This window comes from Manis javanica, chromosome 15, assembly GCF_040802235.1.
Source record: "Manis javanica isolate MJ-LG chromosome 15, MJ_LKY, whole genome shotgun sequence".
Lineage (NCBI taxonomy): Eukaryota > Metazoa > Chordata > Mammalia > Pholidota > Manidae > Manis > Manis javanica.
Genome location: NC_133170.1, coordinates 84,672,503 through 84,686,606, shown reverse-complemented (window position 1 = coordinate 84,686,606; position 14,104 = coordinate 84,672,503). Strand labels below are relative to the sequence as shown.

General features: G+C 62.5%; 1 protein-coding gene across 8 annotated transcripts in view; it reads right to left on the bottom strand.

Annotated features, from left to right (window-relative positions):
* Positions 1-14,104, bottom strand: part of SPECC1L (sperm antigen with calponin homology and coiled-coil domains 1 like) — a 147,248-nt gene that overhangs the window by 2,995 nt on the left and 130,149 nt on the right. For 7 of the 8 annotated variants that reach the window (XM_073223332.1, XM_017663222.3, XM_017663224.3 and 4 more), the window contains one exon: positions 11,270-13,676. In XM_073223332.1, the coding sequence (XP_073079433.1) occupies positions 13,587-13,676 (90 nt within the window). In that variant the 3' untranslated portion in view covers positions 11,270-13,586. Of the gene's footprint in view, positions 1-11,269; positions 13,677-14,104 lie in introns of those variants that run through there. The other variant, XR_012125740.1, reaches the window with a different exon arrangement.

Below are 14,104 nucleotides of genomic sequence, written 5' to 3'. Positions count from 1 at the left end.
GGGGCTACCTGCCTGGGTGTTAGGACTCTACCTCAGACCTTCCAAACTAGCTTGTGCAGCCTCCTCAGGAGCCTGAAAAATGAGGTTGGGGGGGTGTCAGAGGTCATCTGTGCTGTTCTCACTGGTCCCAGGAGCCCAACCTCACAGATGAAGAAGCTAAGGCCCAGAGACGTTAAGGACCCCTCCCAGCCTTTGCATGAGCATAAAGGGTGGAAAAGAACTGGGGGAAATGCCCAAGGAAAACCCAGCAGGAAGATTTCCTGGGGCCTCCCGGCCCCTCTGTACTCCCCTCCCTTCTGAGGCGTCCAGCAGCAGACAGGAAGGTCGAGGCCCAGGGCAAGGGGCCCGGGGGCGGTGCCGAGACCTGGCAATTTCCTCTCTCTCTGGTGGCTCCATCTGATTAACCCTGGAGTCATCTGTTGCTAGCCAGGAGGGGAAACTAAGTACTAATAATGTAATATTTCCCTGTGATTGTGCCTCGCTGGGGACAGGGCAGAGAGGGCAGATGCTGCCGCATACGAACCAAAGACACACGCAGGAGAGCCGGCCTGACAAGCTCTGAAAGGACAACTCCACAGGATTCCCAGAAGTCAGACCTAAAACCGCCCCTCCCCACCCTGCTCCTCACCCCCCCAGCCTGGCCACTCTAATCGAAACTCCAGTTAATCGAAACCCGTTTATCTCCTGGCCCACTTCGGGCTCCTGTACATCAGATGAGGGAGGCTTTCTGTACACATGCCCAGATGGTAGCTGCACCCCCCAGAGCCTGCCGGACGGAGGTACCCACAGCTTCCAGGCAGGACCCTACACACCTGCTCCTGGGCACAGCTAAGGGCGAGGTACTGAGCCCGGCGCAGGGACTCAGACCTGTCGGACGTGCTGGGGCCACTCCCGGGCTCCCGAATCCCGTCCTGAGGGTCCCAACTGCCGGACCGCAGCGAGCTGTGGGCCACCTGCTGCCGAGCTTGGCCCCCGCAGGGACCTGAGCCCATGGCGGGGCCCCGAAGGAGACCCGTCCCAGGAGGCCGTTCTGGGAGCCGGTGCCACGCGGCTGTGCGGGCTGCTCCCTGCCTCCCGGGCCTCGACTCCCGTGAAAGGTGAGCCTGCAAACCAGCTTCGAGGCACAGGAGGCTAAGGGAGATGAGCAGCAGCATCCGGAATACAGAGCTGGGCTCATTCCCGACGAGACGAAGGTAACAGGGCGACCTAATAATGATTTTCAAAGATATTTAGGACCTTCAAAGGAATGAAAGGAGTGGCATCTATAAACAAGAACAGGTGCGTATGAGCAAAAAGAATGTGAAATCCCAGAAATGAGAAACAGAGGGATTGGGAGAGTGCGCACCGGAGGGCGGGTCACCTGAGGCGTGCACACAGCTGCGGAGACCATCGGGGACTTGAAGATGGTGCTGAGGAATTCTCACGGAAACCTCACAGGGGACAAAGTCTACAGGGACACAGTTGAGAGACACGGGAGGCAGACTGAGAAGAAGTTGGGGTGCGGGGAGGGCGACAAGCGAAGACAAAGCAGCGCTTGCTCCTGCCGCACGCCCCCCCAGCTCTGCCATGACCAGTCTCTCGGGGGGGGCCCAGCCTGGACACAGCCTCCCAGAGCCCCAGGACCCACCAGACCCCTCTCCAAGCCCATCGATCAGAGCCGGGCAGGGGTCTGTCGCTGCTGCCCGGAGGGGAGCAACCCCCACGTGCTGGTGCCACCTCCCACCCTCGCGCTGCGGAGCAACCTCAAGACCTGGCGGGCACGGGTGGTGCCCCCTCCCCAAGCAGCCACTTGGGGCGGCTGCTACTCAGTCCCTGGGGCTGAGCCGGGTTCCCAGAGTGACCTCCACATCACCACTCCCTGGACGACAGGCCTGCCACGACACCCCTCTCCCCACTGGGGACCCAGGCTCCCCCTGTCGCTCCCTCGGGGTCAGGCCACAGGCCAGAGAGACCAGGTTCTCCCAGCCCGAGGAGGCCGCTCACCCCCTCATTGGCCACCTCACCTGACACCCCACTCCAAGAGGCCACTCCTTGCATGAGGTGCTGGGCGCCCACCCTGGGGTGGAAGGGCTCCAGCCGGGGCCCCACTCCCGCTCCACCCCACACTCACTCAGACATCCCCTCAGCGCAGCTCTATCCTGGGAGGTGCTGGGCACTGGCCCTTGCTCAGATGAGCCCTCTAATGGCGGGATGACAGGCACTCTGATGCCTGAAGGGGCCATGGGAAAGGGCATCCAGCAGGCTTCTCCGGGGTCCCATCCCAGGCCCACTAGCGTCTGTGTTCTCTGGGGTCCCTGTAACAAAGGTGGGACGATGCAGCCCTGGAGGCTGAAGGAGAGGGCAGGAGGCTGGCCAGACCAATGCCAGCATGGTCCTGCCACTGCTTCTCGGCCCGCTCGGTGGCCCTATTAGCCAGGTCAGAGTTTGCAGAAGTCACAGAGATGGAAGCCCCCGTGACAGATGGGCAGACAAGGACCGCCCGCCCAGACACCAGGGAGGCACCAGAGGGGTGCTGTCCCCCTCTTCATGGCACACCGAGGCAGCCTTACCTCCGGGTGGCAGCTGGGCTGGTGGGAGCAGGGGCAACAGAGGTGGGAGCTGCAGAAAGACGGCACCGGCCGCAGCCCAGCACCTCTGAAACAGGCCTGTCCTGCATAAGGGGGGAGGGGCCCAGGGGAATCTGGGAGGCAGGGGAGGGGCCGTTTGGGCTGGACTTGGAGGACAGGGAAGAGGGGGAGAGATTCCAGGCAAGGAATCCACAGATTCCAGCCTGGGGGAGGCTTACGGGCGTGTCAGGGGCGGCCCGAGGGGGTCTTGGAGAGCTGAAGCACCCTGCATTCCCTGGGTGCCCCCCCCACAGGCTGGACTGAGGGGCAGCTGCTCTTCACCTCTGCCCAGACCCTCCAGACTCTAGCAGGATTCCACAGCTTCTGCATGGCAGGAGCCCCTTCCGTGATTCTGTGAGCAGAGGCTGGGGGACCTCTGCCACTAAACTCCTTCCCACCACCTGGAGCTCCCAGGCCCTGCCCAGGAGGTCTTGGGGGGGCTCCTCTCTGCATCCCAGCTCTGAGTTTCTGTTCACTTCCCACTTCCCTCTCCCCATCTGGACCCAGCACAGACCTCCAGGGCCCCACCCTCAGGCATTGCCCCTCCAGCTTCCAGACCACCGGGCAACCCCTCCCTCTTGTAGCCACTGATGCTTCCCTGGGCCCAGACCCCTTGCCTGGAGTCTGGGAATCATTCCTTTTGCCAACTCTGCACGGGACTCACGGTCTCCTCGGCGTCCCTGACACTCACACCCACCCCTTCTCAGCCTATACTTCGCTGTCCATCTGGCCATCCTCCCCTCCGCTCTCCCGTGTGCACACCTCTCAGAGCCCAGCTTGAGTTGGTGATGGACAAGACAGACCTCACCAGATGGGGTGATGATTTCAGCTCACCAGGATAAGACTGCTCAGGAATTAGGCAGGTTAGGTGGTAGCAAGAGCTACTGTGGCATTTCAGGTTGCCGAGCGCCCCCCGGTCTGTGGTCTACACAGCAGGCACTGCCCAGGGCCACCCAGAGGCTCTCAGTTTTGTAGGTGTGGTGCTCTGAAGTCAAGTGCTTGCTCCCAAGCCAGCTCCATCTGGCATCTCCCTCTGTCAACAGTGGTCCCTTCCGGTGCCCCTGACCCCTGAATGCTAACACTCTCTCTGGGGTTCCCCCACTCAGGTGCAGACACTGACTGTACTCTGATCTGCCCTGCGCCACCCTGGCAGCCAGGGCCTATCTCTCACTCTCCACTATATCCTGTGCATTCAACATTGCTCATATGGAGCTTGTTTTACAGATGAAAGGCCAGATTCTCGGAGGCAGTGACTTGCCCAAGGCCACCCAGCAAGTGAACAACGAGGCAAGACCAGAACCCAAGTTTGGGCATCAAAATCTCTGGTCCACTGGGTTGCCCTTAAAGCCCGCCATTGCCCTCCTAGGCTGTGGGCTCCCGGAGGACAGGACCAGGGTGTGGCTGGGGACCTGCATTTCACAGGCCAATCCGAGGGAGGCAAAACGGAAGTCCCCAGAGGCTGGCTAGGCCCAGCTTGGCCCAGAGCCTGTCTCCTGCCAGCCTGCCTGGGCTACCCTCAGCCTCCCTGAAGCTATGAACAGGGAAGCCAGCTTAGCCCTGAAGCCAGTCTGCCCTTAGGGGATGGGAATAGAGGGGTGGTGGTCCAGGGGACTGGCAGAAGACGCCAAGGGTCAAAGGCAGAGCCGAGCACCACGGCCGGTGGGTGAGCCTCAGTGAGGGGCTTCTGCCATGGACCTGCCCGCCCTGGGACAGGGTCAGCCCACAGGACAGGGCATCCAGCCGCCCACAGTCTTCAGGACCAGCCACGGAGCTGAGGAGGCAGACCCCAACCCCACAACAACCTCCCCGGCCCGCTGGGCTCCAAAGAGCTCCTCCTTGTGGCCCCCAAGGCCGGGACACTGGGGCAGCCCCACCTGGGCACGGAGGTGATGTGAAGAATCTTCCAGCGGGCGCAAGGGCTGTGAGGCCATGGCAACCGGACAGCAGAGACGGAGAGGGGCACAGGCCCCCTCGGGGCAGAGCTGCCTACCAGGCACAGGGGGAGCTGGCGGGGGCGTCCTGACACCCTCCCGGGGCCGGCGACGACTCCAGTCCCGGGGGAGGGGGTGTGGGGAGAGCTGCCCTCCGGCGTCTCGCTTCTCCGTCTTCCCGTCGTGGGGCGCAGGGCCGCCCCCTCCCTCCCACTGCACAGCCTGGGAACTTCAAGTCCAGCGCTGGGTGGCCGCGCTGGAACGCGCAGATCTCCCGCCTCGCTGGCCCGCGCCCGCCGCGATCCCTTGGGCGGCTCTGCCCCAAATCCCTCGAGGGCCGCCACCATTCCCGCCATTCTCACCTCAGCTCGGGGCAGCCCGGCGGCCGGCCGGGACAGTCGGCGGCGCGCATCGCCCGGCCCGTCCTCCCGCCTCGCGGTGCCCGGAGCCCGGTTCCGCCGCCGCTGCCCACGGGACGCGCCCGCCGCGCCTCCCCCGGGCGCCGGTCCCCGTCCGGGCTGCTCCGCCCGGGGCCCCTCTCGCCCCCGGGGGTCCGCCCGCCCTCCCCGGGCCGCGTCCCCGCGTCCCCGGCCCAGGCCGGCCGGGGCGTGTCCGGAAGGTTCGCCGCGTGCCCCGCGGCTCGCCCGCGGCGCCCAGACGGACCGACGACGCCCCCCGCGCGGTTCCTGCGGGTCCCGACGCCTGCTCCCCACCCCTCACCGCGGGGGCCGCCGCGCCCCGCGCCCCTTCGCTCCGCGCCGACCCCGCGCCCCACCCGGGCCGCTTCGGGACGGCCCGGGAGGTGGGCGCCCTACCCCCGACCGGCCTAGGACGGGCGATCGCGCCGGCGCCGCCCGTGCGCCCGCCATTCCCGGGGCCGCCGCGGGGCAGGACTCGGACCCCGGCCTGCGGACTCCCTCCCCGGGCGGCGGGAGGAGGGCGTCGGGGCGGCCGGGGGCCCCAGCGGAGGGCGGCCCGGGCCACGCGCCCCTCCCAGCCCCGCGGCCCCCGACGGCCCCACGCCGCCCGCCCGCCGGGACCCCGGACCCGGACCCCGGCTGACCTGCCGCTCGCGCGCCGGCTCCCGCTGTCTCGGCCGCCGCTCGTGCTCGGGCTCCGGCCGCGGCGCCCACGGGCGCCCCCTGCAGGCGGCTTCGAGACCCACGCTGTCCTCGCCCCGCCCCGCGGGGAAACCGAGGCCCGGAGGGGGCAGGGGCGGCCCCTGGGCGCAGGGGGAGCCCGGCCAGGCCCTCAGCAGGGCGAGGCCCCGACGGGAAGCCCCCCAGCGAGCTCTCCCGGCTGCCGTCCCTTCCGGCCCCTACCTCCGGGGCCACACGCCCTGCCCTTCGATGAGGGGCGGGCCGGCGTCCTCCTGGCCCTGCGAAGCCCTCTGGACCCCCGCCCGCACTCCCTCACAAGACGACCCCAGGGATGCCCCGGCCTCTCGGGGCCTCTCGGAGGAGCCGGGCTGGGTCAGTGCCTCGGTGCCATCGCCTCCCCACTGTCGGTCTGTGACCCAGGAAGTGCCCAGGGCTCGCTCCTCCTCAAATCTGTCTGTAGCTCCCCAGTCTCAGAGGCGTAAAGCCCTGCCTTCTCAGCATGGCATCCGGGGGCCCTCAGGGGTGCTGCTCCGCCTGGCCCTGCCCTTGCCTCCCTTCCTGGGCCTTGCTGCAGCTAGTGGCGGTGTGGAGTGGCACCTCAGCTCAGAGGATGCCTCTAGGAAGCTCTCCAATTCCTCCAGTCTAGACTCTGGACCAGGGGCCCCCATTCTTACAGTCCCTGATGCCCAGCCAAGCCTTGTCCCCCACTCCCACTTCTCTGAGCAAAGGGAGGGGGGACCTGTCACCTTCTGCACCACAGACTAACCTGGAATCTTAAACCCTTGGCTGGGAGTCCACCCCCCCCAGCCCTCAACCCCTGGCAGCCCTTGTTCAGGAGACTTCAAATTGGAAATTTCAAATTGGAAACAGCCCCACATGGCCCCAGCCCAGCCATACAAGGCAACCCGCCTTCGACCCTCAAATCTGGACCCATGTGGAGTGACCCTGACTCTGTGCACAGTGGGACAAGCTGCATCAGTGGGCCAGGGCGTCGGTGGCCCAGGGCTTGTAGGAATCCTTGTGTTCCCCAACCTGCTGGGGCTGGCAGGGCAGAGGTGAGGGGCCCGGGAGAGAAGGGCTTGCCCAGGGCCAGGCTGGCCCCCGGGGCTGAGGCACGGGCAGGAGCACCCCGTCTCCCCCAGCAGCACCACAAGCGGGGAGGAGAGGGTGGGTGGAGCGGGAGCCCAGGTGCTTGCCGCCCATCCGAGAAGTGAGAGCCCCGGCTGTGCTGTCATTTGCACGACTCAGTCTGGGTCATTGGGCAGCCTCCCCTGTTAGTTCCTGGGCCCAAATCTGCTTGCCATCCCCACCCAGCCAGCTCTGCATCCCTGATCCCGGTTGTGTCTCATAGTCAGTGGGGCCCCTGAGGTGGTGGGGCGTGGAGAGGGCAGGCTGAGAGTAATAAACCCCGAGATTTCATGGGGTAAGGCATTCATGGACTGGGAATGTCCCCCTCGCCCTGAATACCTTCCCCACCTCCAACCTGGCCCTGTCACCCTGTTTGCCCCCACCCCAGTCCAGGCCTTTGCAGCCCCAGCCCTCCTCCTATTTACCTCCATTGGTGAGGGTAGTGGGGGACCAAGGAGCTTCCTTACTGAAGGAGCTCCCACACTGGCTGGGGACCCTGCCTCTGAAGCCACCAGCTGGGGTTGCCCTGGTGCTGTGACTTTCCCAAGGGGCTTGAGGGACACTGTTGTCTCCCCTGTAAAATGGGACTCATTTGTGCCATGACATCTGAGCTGAGTTGAGTCAGACTACGGTAGCAGTCAAGGGGTACCTTCTGGCCAGGAAACACTTCTCCCAGGCCCTTGGCTCCCCACCCGTGCTTCTGGGCCACCACACTGGGTAAACGACAAGCGGGGACAAAACCCTCCTGCTCACACCTGTTCCGCTCATATTCATCCAAGTTGTCACTCAATAAACATGCAAGGAAACAGCCTGAGTCACGTGGGCCCAGGAAGGGACTATGTATGAGGGTTCATAGGGCAGAGACAACACTCAGACAACCCCAGGGACCATTCTAGTCCCCCTAACCCCCAGCATGATGGTTCTCTCCCCTGCCATTTCCTTTCTTGGGGCCAGCACCGTTCCCACCAGAATCTCTCCACGTGTGAGCCAGCCATACACACATCTGGCCCACACCAGCTGTGCCCTGAGCCCAGGGACGGAAGGCTTCATTTCTGCAGCTAGAGCAGTCTCAGGGCCTGAGTGCTAGAGACCTCAGAGCTCACCCCTGGTACTCAGCATGGGTGCCCCAGGCCCAGGGTAGCCGTGTCCTCAAGACCGGGTGCTCAGGCAGCGCCTGGCTCAGCTCCGGCCCCACAGCAGCTCCCCAGGCCTCCCAACCACCAGCCCTGAAGGCAGCACTGGGCCCCCAGCCTTCCCCTACAGCAGCCCCTCCCCTACAGGAGCCTGTTGGAGGAGCTGCTCCAGTGGTTCAGCGTCCTCTCTCGCATGCTTTTGTGTAGATCGCCAGTGAAGCCACTGCCTGGAGACAGCACACATCCAGGACCCTCCAGTTCGGCAGGCTCGGGGGAGGTCTGTTCACACACACTGCCTCCCCGCAGGGAGTCGACTTGCTCAGGTTGACTCACATCTGCTCCCTAGGCCTTCCTGTGGGACCCTCTGCTGCCATGCCCTGACCCGAAGGGTCCACCCTCCGGGCACCACAGCTTAGGGCCACCTCCACAGATGTGGCCTTGCTGTGCTCACCAGCACTGTGCCCTCAGCCTTGAGTGCTTCTCAGGTGTCATGCTGGGGGAGGCCCCTGTGCAGGTGCCTGGGAGGCTCTCCAGGCTCAAGGGAGCTTTGAGGGTGGGGAGCCCAGGGATGGCCCTGGCAGCCTCTATCTTCTACCTCTGGGCCTTGGTTTTCCTGCAAGGCCCAAGGTCGGGCTTTGATGGCTGTGAGTGCCAGCCCTTCCTTCCGTCCAGGCCCAGGCTCCACAGGCCAGATGACAGGGCTAGCTGGGCTCTCCCCTGCTCCAGAAGTCTGCTCCCAGACTACCCATGCCCGCCCCACCCACCGGCTTTGTTCCTGTGCAGGATGCACCTGGGTGGGCTCTGGCCTGATTGTTTGGTCTGGGGCCAGCTGGGCCACATCAGGGAGAAATGCCAGACCCAGGATGAAGCCCTGGGTGGGTACTGGGGCCAGCACCCCTGAGCCCGCCAGGCCATCCTGGGGTGCTCACCAACTTCTCCAGAGGGAAAGGGTACTGCGCACATCCTGGGGCTCGGGAATCGAGGCCCTGGGGCACCTCCCAGGGCCCCAGTTTATGCTGAGACTGAGGCAGGCTCCAAGAAAGCAGATTCCTAGGAGGAAGCTCCCCAGGCGGCGTGCAGCCCTGGCGGCCACAGAAGCTCCGGCCCCCCAACCCTCCTGCCTGGGAGGATGTGTCAGTCTGGGTGGGCTTCTGGGTGTCGGACAACATCCCTGCTAGGCACCGTATGCCTCTGAGCGGGTCTGGGTACACCCGTGTAGATGTGGAAACTGAGCCCAGATGGGAGTGGGGCCCTGTCCTGGGCTACATGCGGGCAGGGGCAGCCCTTTGAATGCCAGGGCCTTCCTAAGAATGGCCCTCAGTGGGGAGCTGCCCGAACATCAAACTGGCTGCCCCCCGGCCCCCATGCCCTGCCAGGCACCTCCCGAACCCACTTCAGAGAGTAACCTGCCTAGTAATAGGGTCCAGGAGGAGCCCCTTCTTGGGGTTACCATATTGCAGATGTGGGAAGGACCCCAGCCCATCACAAGTGTTGGCAGCAGACCTCAGTGAGGTGGGGGCCACAGGTGTTTCACCTCCCACCGGGTGCACCCTGCTTCCTGCCCGAGGGGTGCTGTGACAGGCCTGGCTATCATTCTTCCCTGGCCTTTCTTGTCCTGTCTCCTAGGACTGCAGGATCCCTCCCGCCCCAACACTCAGTGGAGACGTCCACAGTGGCTCCTGGGGCCTTCCCCTGCTCTGAGCCTGTCGGTCAGTTGGGTGGCACAGAGGGCAGGCCCTGCTGGTCACACTCCACACCTCTGACCCGCCCTCGGCCCTGTCTCCTGGCCTGGTTTGCTCCCTGTGTTCACAGAGCCCTGTCCTGCCCAGCCCCCAGCCCGCCTCCTGCACAGGTGCACAGGCTGCGCCCGCTGACTTCCTGCCCTGGTAGGGTCACAGCTCCAGCCAGCATTTCTCCAGCAATGTGGGGCCCTGGGGAGGACCCTGCCCCTACCCACTGATGCGGAGCAAGTGCCAGAGGCACAGGACCCTGTATCTGTCACCATCATCCACCTGAAGGACAACCTCAACAGAACTCAGGCCAAACCAAAGCCACGGGAGGCGTAGCACTTTTGAGGATGGGACCAGAGAGCTGGCCTCTGCATGCCACCATGCATGGCCCCCGGCCCTGTGAAGCTGTGGAGAGAAACCCTTTCTGGACCTCTCCCCTCCCCAGGCACCTGTTTTCTTACTTCCACCCCTCAAAGCCACCACCAGAGAGATTCTAGAACCTCCCCTAAGTCAGGGCAGCAATGACTCCCTTCCCAGAGGTGCTACCCTGGCCAAGCTGGGGGAAGCAGGGCCCCGGGGCTGGGTCTCCCTGGCCAGCTGCTGAGGCAGCTGGAACAAGGCAGGATGTTTTGGGGCGAGCAACCCCCATACCTGAAGAGCAGCATCTAAGCCCATGTTGCCCCCAGTGCGCCTGCTGCTGAGGGTCCAGCAGGGGCTCTCCTCCTGCGCTGCACACGAGACCTGTCTGAACGTTAGCCCTGGGCTCTGCGGCTGGGGAGCGGCTGGAGCCACGTGCGGTCCTCACTCAGTCCTTCCTGGTGCCCAGCTCTGTAACCCGAGGTCTCGGGCACTGAGCACTGACGTCAGGCCATGATGGATGCCTGTGGCTGTCAGCTCCATTCAGGGGGCTCTCAAGCACTCACAGGATATACTTCAACTCAGGCTAGTGGGGTTCCTGGGCTCCCCAGGAGGAAGTCAGTTACTGCCTGGGCTCCTGACCCTGGGAAGGACACCCCAGGTCATCCAGTGCACAAGAGGTGGCCCCACCAGCCCCTCTGCATGTGACATTTGACAGGTGCAACATTATAGATGCAGTGTTGTTCTGGGCTGTGCTCCGTGAATTCATCATCACGCCACATGGAAAAAAAGGCTTGACTGGTTGGTTGTCTCTGAGTGGTATAATTTTTTTTTCTTCTCTGTAATTTTATATACTCTGAAAATTACCTCCAAGAAGATACATTTCTAAAAAAAAACCCAAGTCACCCCCTACCCACCAAAAGAGCCCGTGTCTGGGCTATGGCTGAGGAATCCCAGGGCTTCTGTCCTCGTACTGCAGCTGGGACAGTGCGCCCGGGGCCTTGGCACCTGCCCCAGCATCTCAGCCCTCACAGGCCTCACCAGGCCAGCCGCCCCCTCAGGTCCAGGCACTGGCCCAGGCTGTAGCTGTGTGCTGCAGCCCAGGGTTGGGGACTCTTGATCCCCCGCCAGGTCTCCAGGCCTGTTAACTACAGGGAGGGGCAGCCAGCAGGGATGGAGGCTGGGCTCAGGTGCCCTCCCCTTGCCAGTACCGGGGGGTGGGGGGGGCAAAGGTCCTGGTCAAGTGATGTCAGCAGGGCAGCAGGGAATGGAGAGCTAGAAATGCCCAAGCCTGATGTGTTTCAGCAATTTTAATACATTCAAGAATATTTAATAGAACAAAATAAAAAGGTATCCTCAGTCAGCAGAAGCCCGTGGTTGAGAGAAACAGGAATTAACTGGCCCTTTTGCAGTAGAGCTTGTGCTTGAAGGGAGAAGAGGCGAAACGACTTCCTGGAGGCTTCATACCAAGTGCCACTGGACTAAAAGCACCTCAGTGTGTCACTTTTAGGTAATATGACCATCTAGAATCATACCATGAAGGATCCTGCTAGAAAAAGCAAAAGTCATGCTTCTGGAATCTTCTCACTTGTTGGACCCAAGTACAAACGTGGGCAGCCCAGTGGGCCCTCCCCACAGCCATCCTCTGCCCTGTCACCGACCCCAGGGTATGATTTAGGACAATGTCAGCTATCTGGTCACAGCCCAGCAGCAGCAGCTTCCTTTCCCCAAGATGACCCCCCAACAGCATGAGCAGCCAAGCTGGCCCACCTGGCTGGGAAGGGACACAGGTGAGAAATGCAGACCAGCAGAGGCTTCTCCTTCCTAAGACGAAACCGGCCCCAACATAATAAATAAACAAAAACATGGCACTCAGCTAAACCAGGTACAGATATTTAAAAACATGAATCTCACCCTAACAGTCCTTCAGCTGATAGCACAGGGCCACTGCCAACACAATAGAAACCAGAACAGAACCCAGTCGGGAAGGATGGGGCAGAGATCTGCTGGGGTTTTCTGGTGTGTGTGGGGCCTGGGCTCCACTCACTGGGCCTCTCCTTATCAGCTGAAGTGGGCACTTCGCAAACAGCCTCCCGTTAGGGTAGTAGCCAGAGCTACTGGGTCAGGGCATCTGGGCATGCCTGCCGGCAATTTCCCAGCTGCCTGATATGGCCCCACGCGTGTGCACAGCCTGTCTCACGTGTCAGACTCCGGGTCTGGAGCATCATGTGCACATACACAGCCCACAGCCCCCGCGCGGGCCAGAGGGCCTGTGTGAGCCCCACCCTGCGGCCTGCCTCACCGGGGGCAGCTCTTCCTCACGCTGCAGTGCGGGTCCAGACGAGCTGCATTCTGAAGCAACGGGTCTTGACACTGTTTGAGCCAGCAGCTCCTGTGTCAGGTGTACTGAGACGTGGGCTCCCTGCTCCCCAGAAGGGCCGGGTCCCAGCCTGAGAGGCGTCTCAACAGACAGCTGGTGATGAGGCTCTGGTTCACGCCCACTGGGCCTGGAGAGGGCGGCACGGCAGGGAACCAGCTCCTTCACTTGGCTGCGGCGCCGGGGGCCTCCAGGACGCTCTGTGCAGGGCACCCTCGTCAGGAGAGTTAAGGCACGTTCTTAGTCAGTCCTTGCCTGGGACTCCCATCCCAGTGATGCAGTGACTTCCATTGCGCTGTCCGGCCTCCTTCCAGCTGCTCAGCTTCTCCTTCTCACCTCACTCCCGGCTTTCACCATGTCCACATTTGGGGTTTTATATCTACGCCTACAACAATTCAACTTTGGTACTATGAGAAAAAGAGCTATTTCCCCCAATATTGCTCTTAAGAGAAAAACATTTTTTTAACTAGAAGAACTCCTTATGACCAATTCTTTTGACTAGAAACCTGAAGTCAGAGCTGGGTGTCCAAGCCCCACGAAGCTGGAGGTCAGGTCAGCAGAGAATCGGCGGAGGAGCCCTGGCCTGCGTCTAGATGGAGGCCCAGCCCGTGAATCGTTCAACAGCAGCAGACCCTGAGAGCCGGGAACATGAGTCTTGGTCATCTGCACTGGCTAGGACAGCCCTGTCACAGAGAAGGGGGCTGTCCCACTGCTCTGGACCCACTCCTTGAATCCGAGCCCCTGTGAAGGGCTGAGGCCTACACACCCAACACCGGGAAGCAGGAGCCCGTCAGACATTGCCACCCCTGCGTGGTTTTCATGGGTGACAGGACCTGCTCTGACGAGCACTGCAGATAGGCTGTGGCTGAAGCTTTCACTGACCCCATGAGCTGCCAGCATAATTTAATCCCCTTCCAAGTTGAGCTGTTCACGGGCCTCTGGCACCCCACAACACTAACGAAATTCAGACATATCTTCAGAAGGAGAATTCTGGAGGCACACAGTGCATGGTACGGAGTCCACGCCAACCTCTGACTGATGGGTCATGTGGAAGGTGCCTGGGTTGAGTTGCGGGCCACATGGGCCCAAGTTCTCCCGACCCAGAGGCGCCAGGCTGAAGGCTCACGCGCTGTGGGGCAGCCCAGAGAGTCGCTGAAAGCTTTACAGGGTGCGTAGCTAATGGTGCTGGCGTTGCCTGGTAACTGGGAGGTCCTCCTGGTGTGCTCAGGTTTCGAAGTACTTGTAGATAGCTGTCACGTACAGCATCACGTTTTGCCAATCGGGCCGTTCAGTCCGCACCATTTCATTAATGTCCTGAGAGAAGGAAGAGGACTGGTTGGCATTCCAGGTCACCTCATGGCCACTGCAATACAGGCTCCTGGGACTGGGTGGGGCCTTGAAGGGCTCTTCGTCTAGGCCGGATACACACCTTTGAGGCCTGGCAGGGATGCCTGCTCCTACACTTGGGGACCCCCTCCTCCCTGGGCATCAGCATGGTCCCCCGGCTCCCCACTCCTGCCCAAGCCCAGCCTCAGAGCCCATACGAGGGTCTCCCCTGCTCCCACCACGGCCCCCCAGGGCTGGAGGGGTTCCATCTTCTCTGCTTCACGCCTGCCTCTCATCCTAAGCCTTTCCCTGCAGTCGCTTCTGAAAGCCCTTTTGGCCTAGTCACCACCCTGGGAGAACCTGTGTGCCGGGCAAACCTCACTATTCGAATGCCCTTAGCCATGTCAGCCACCTGT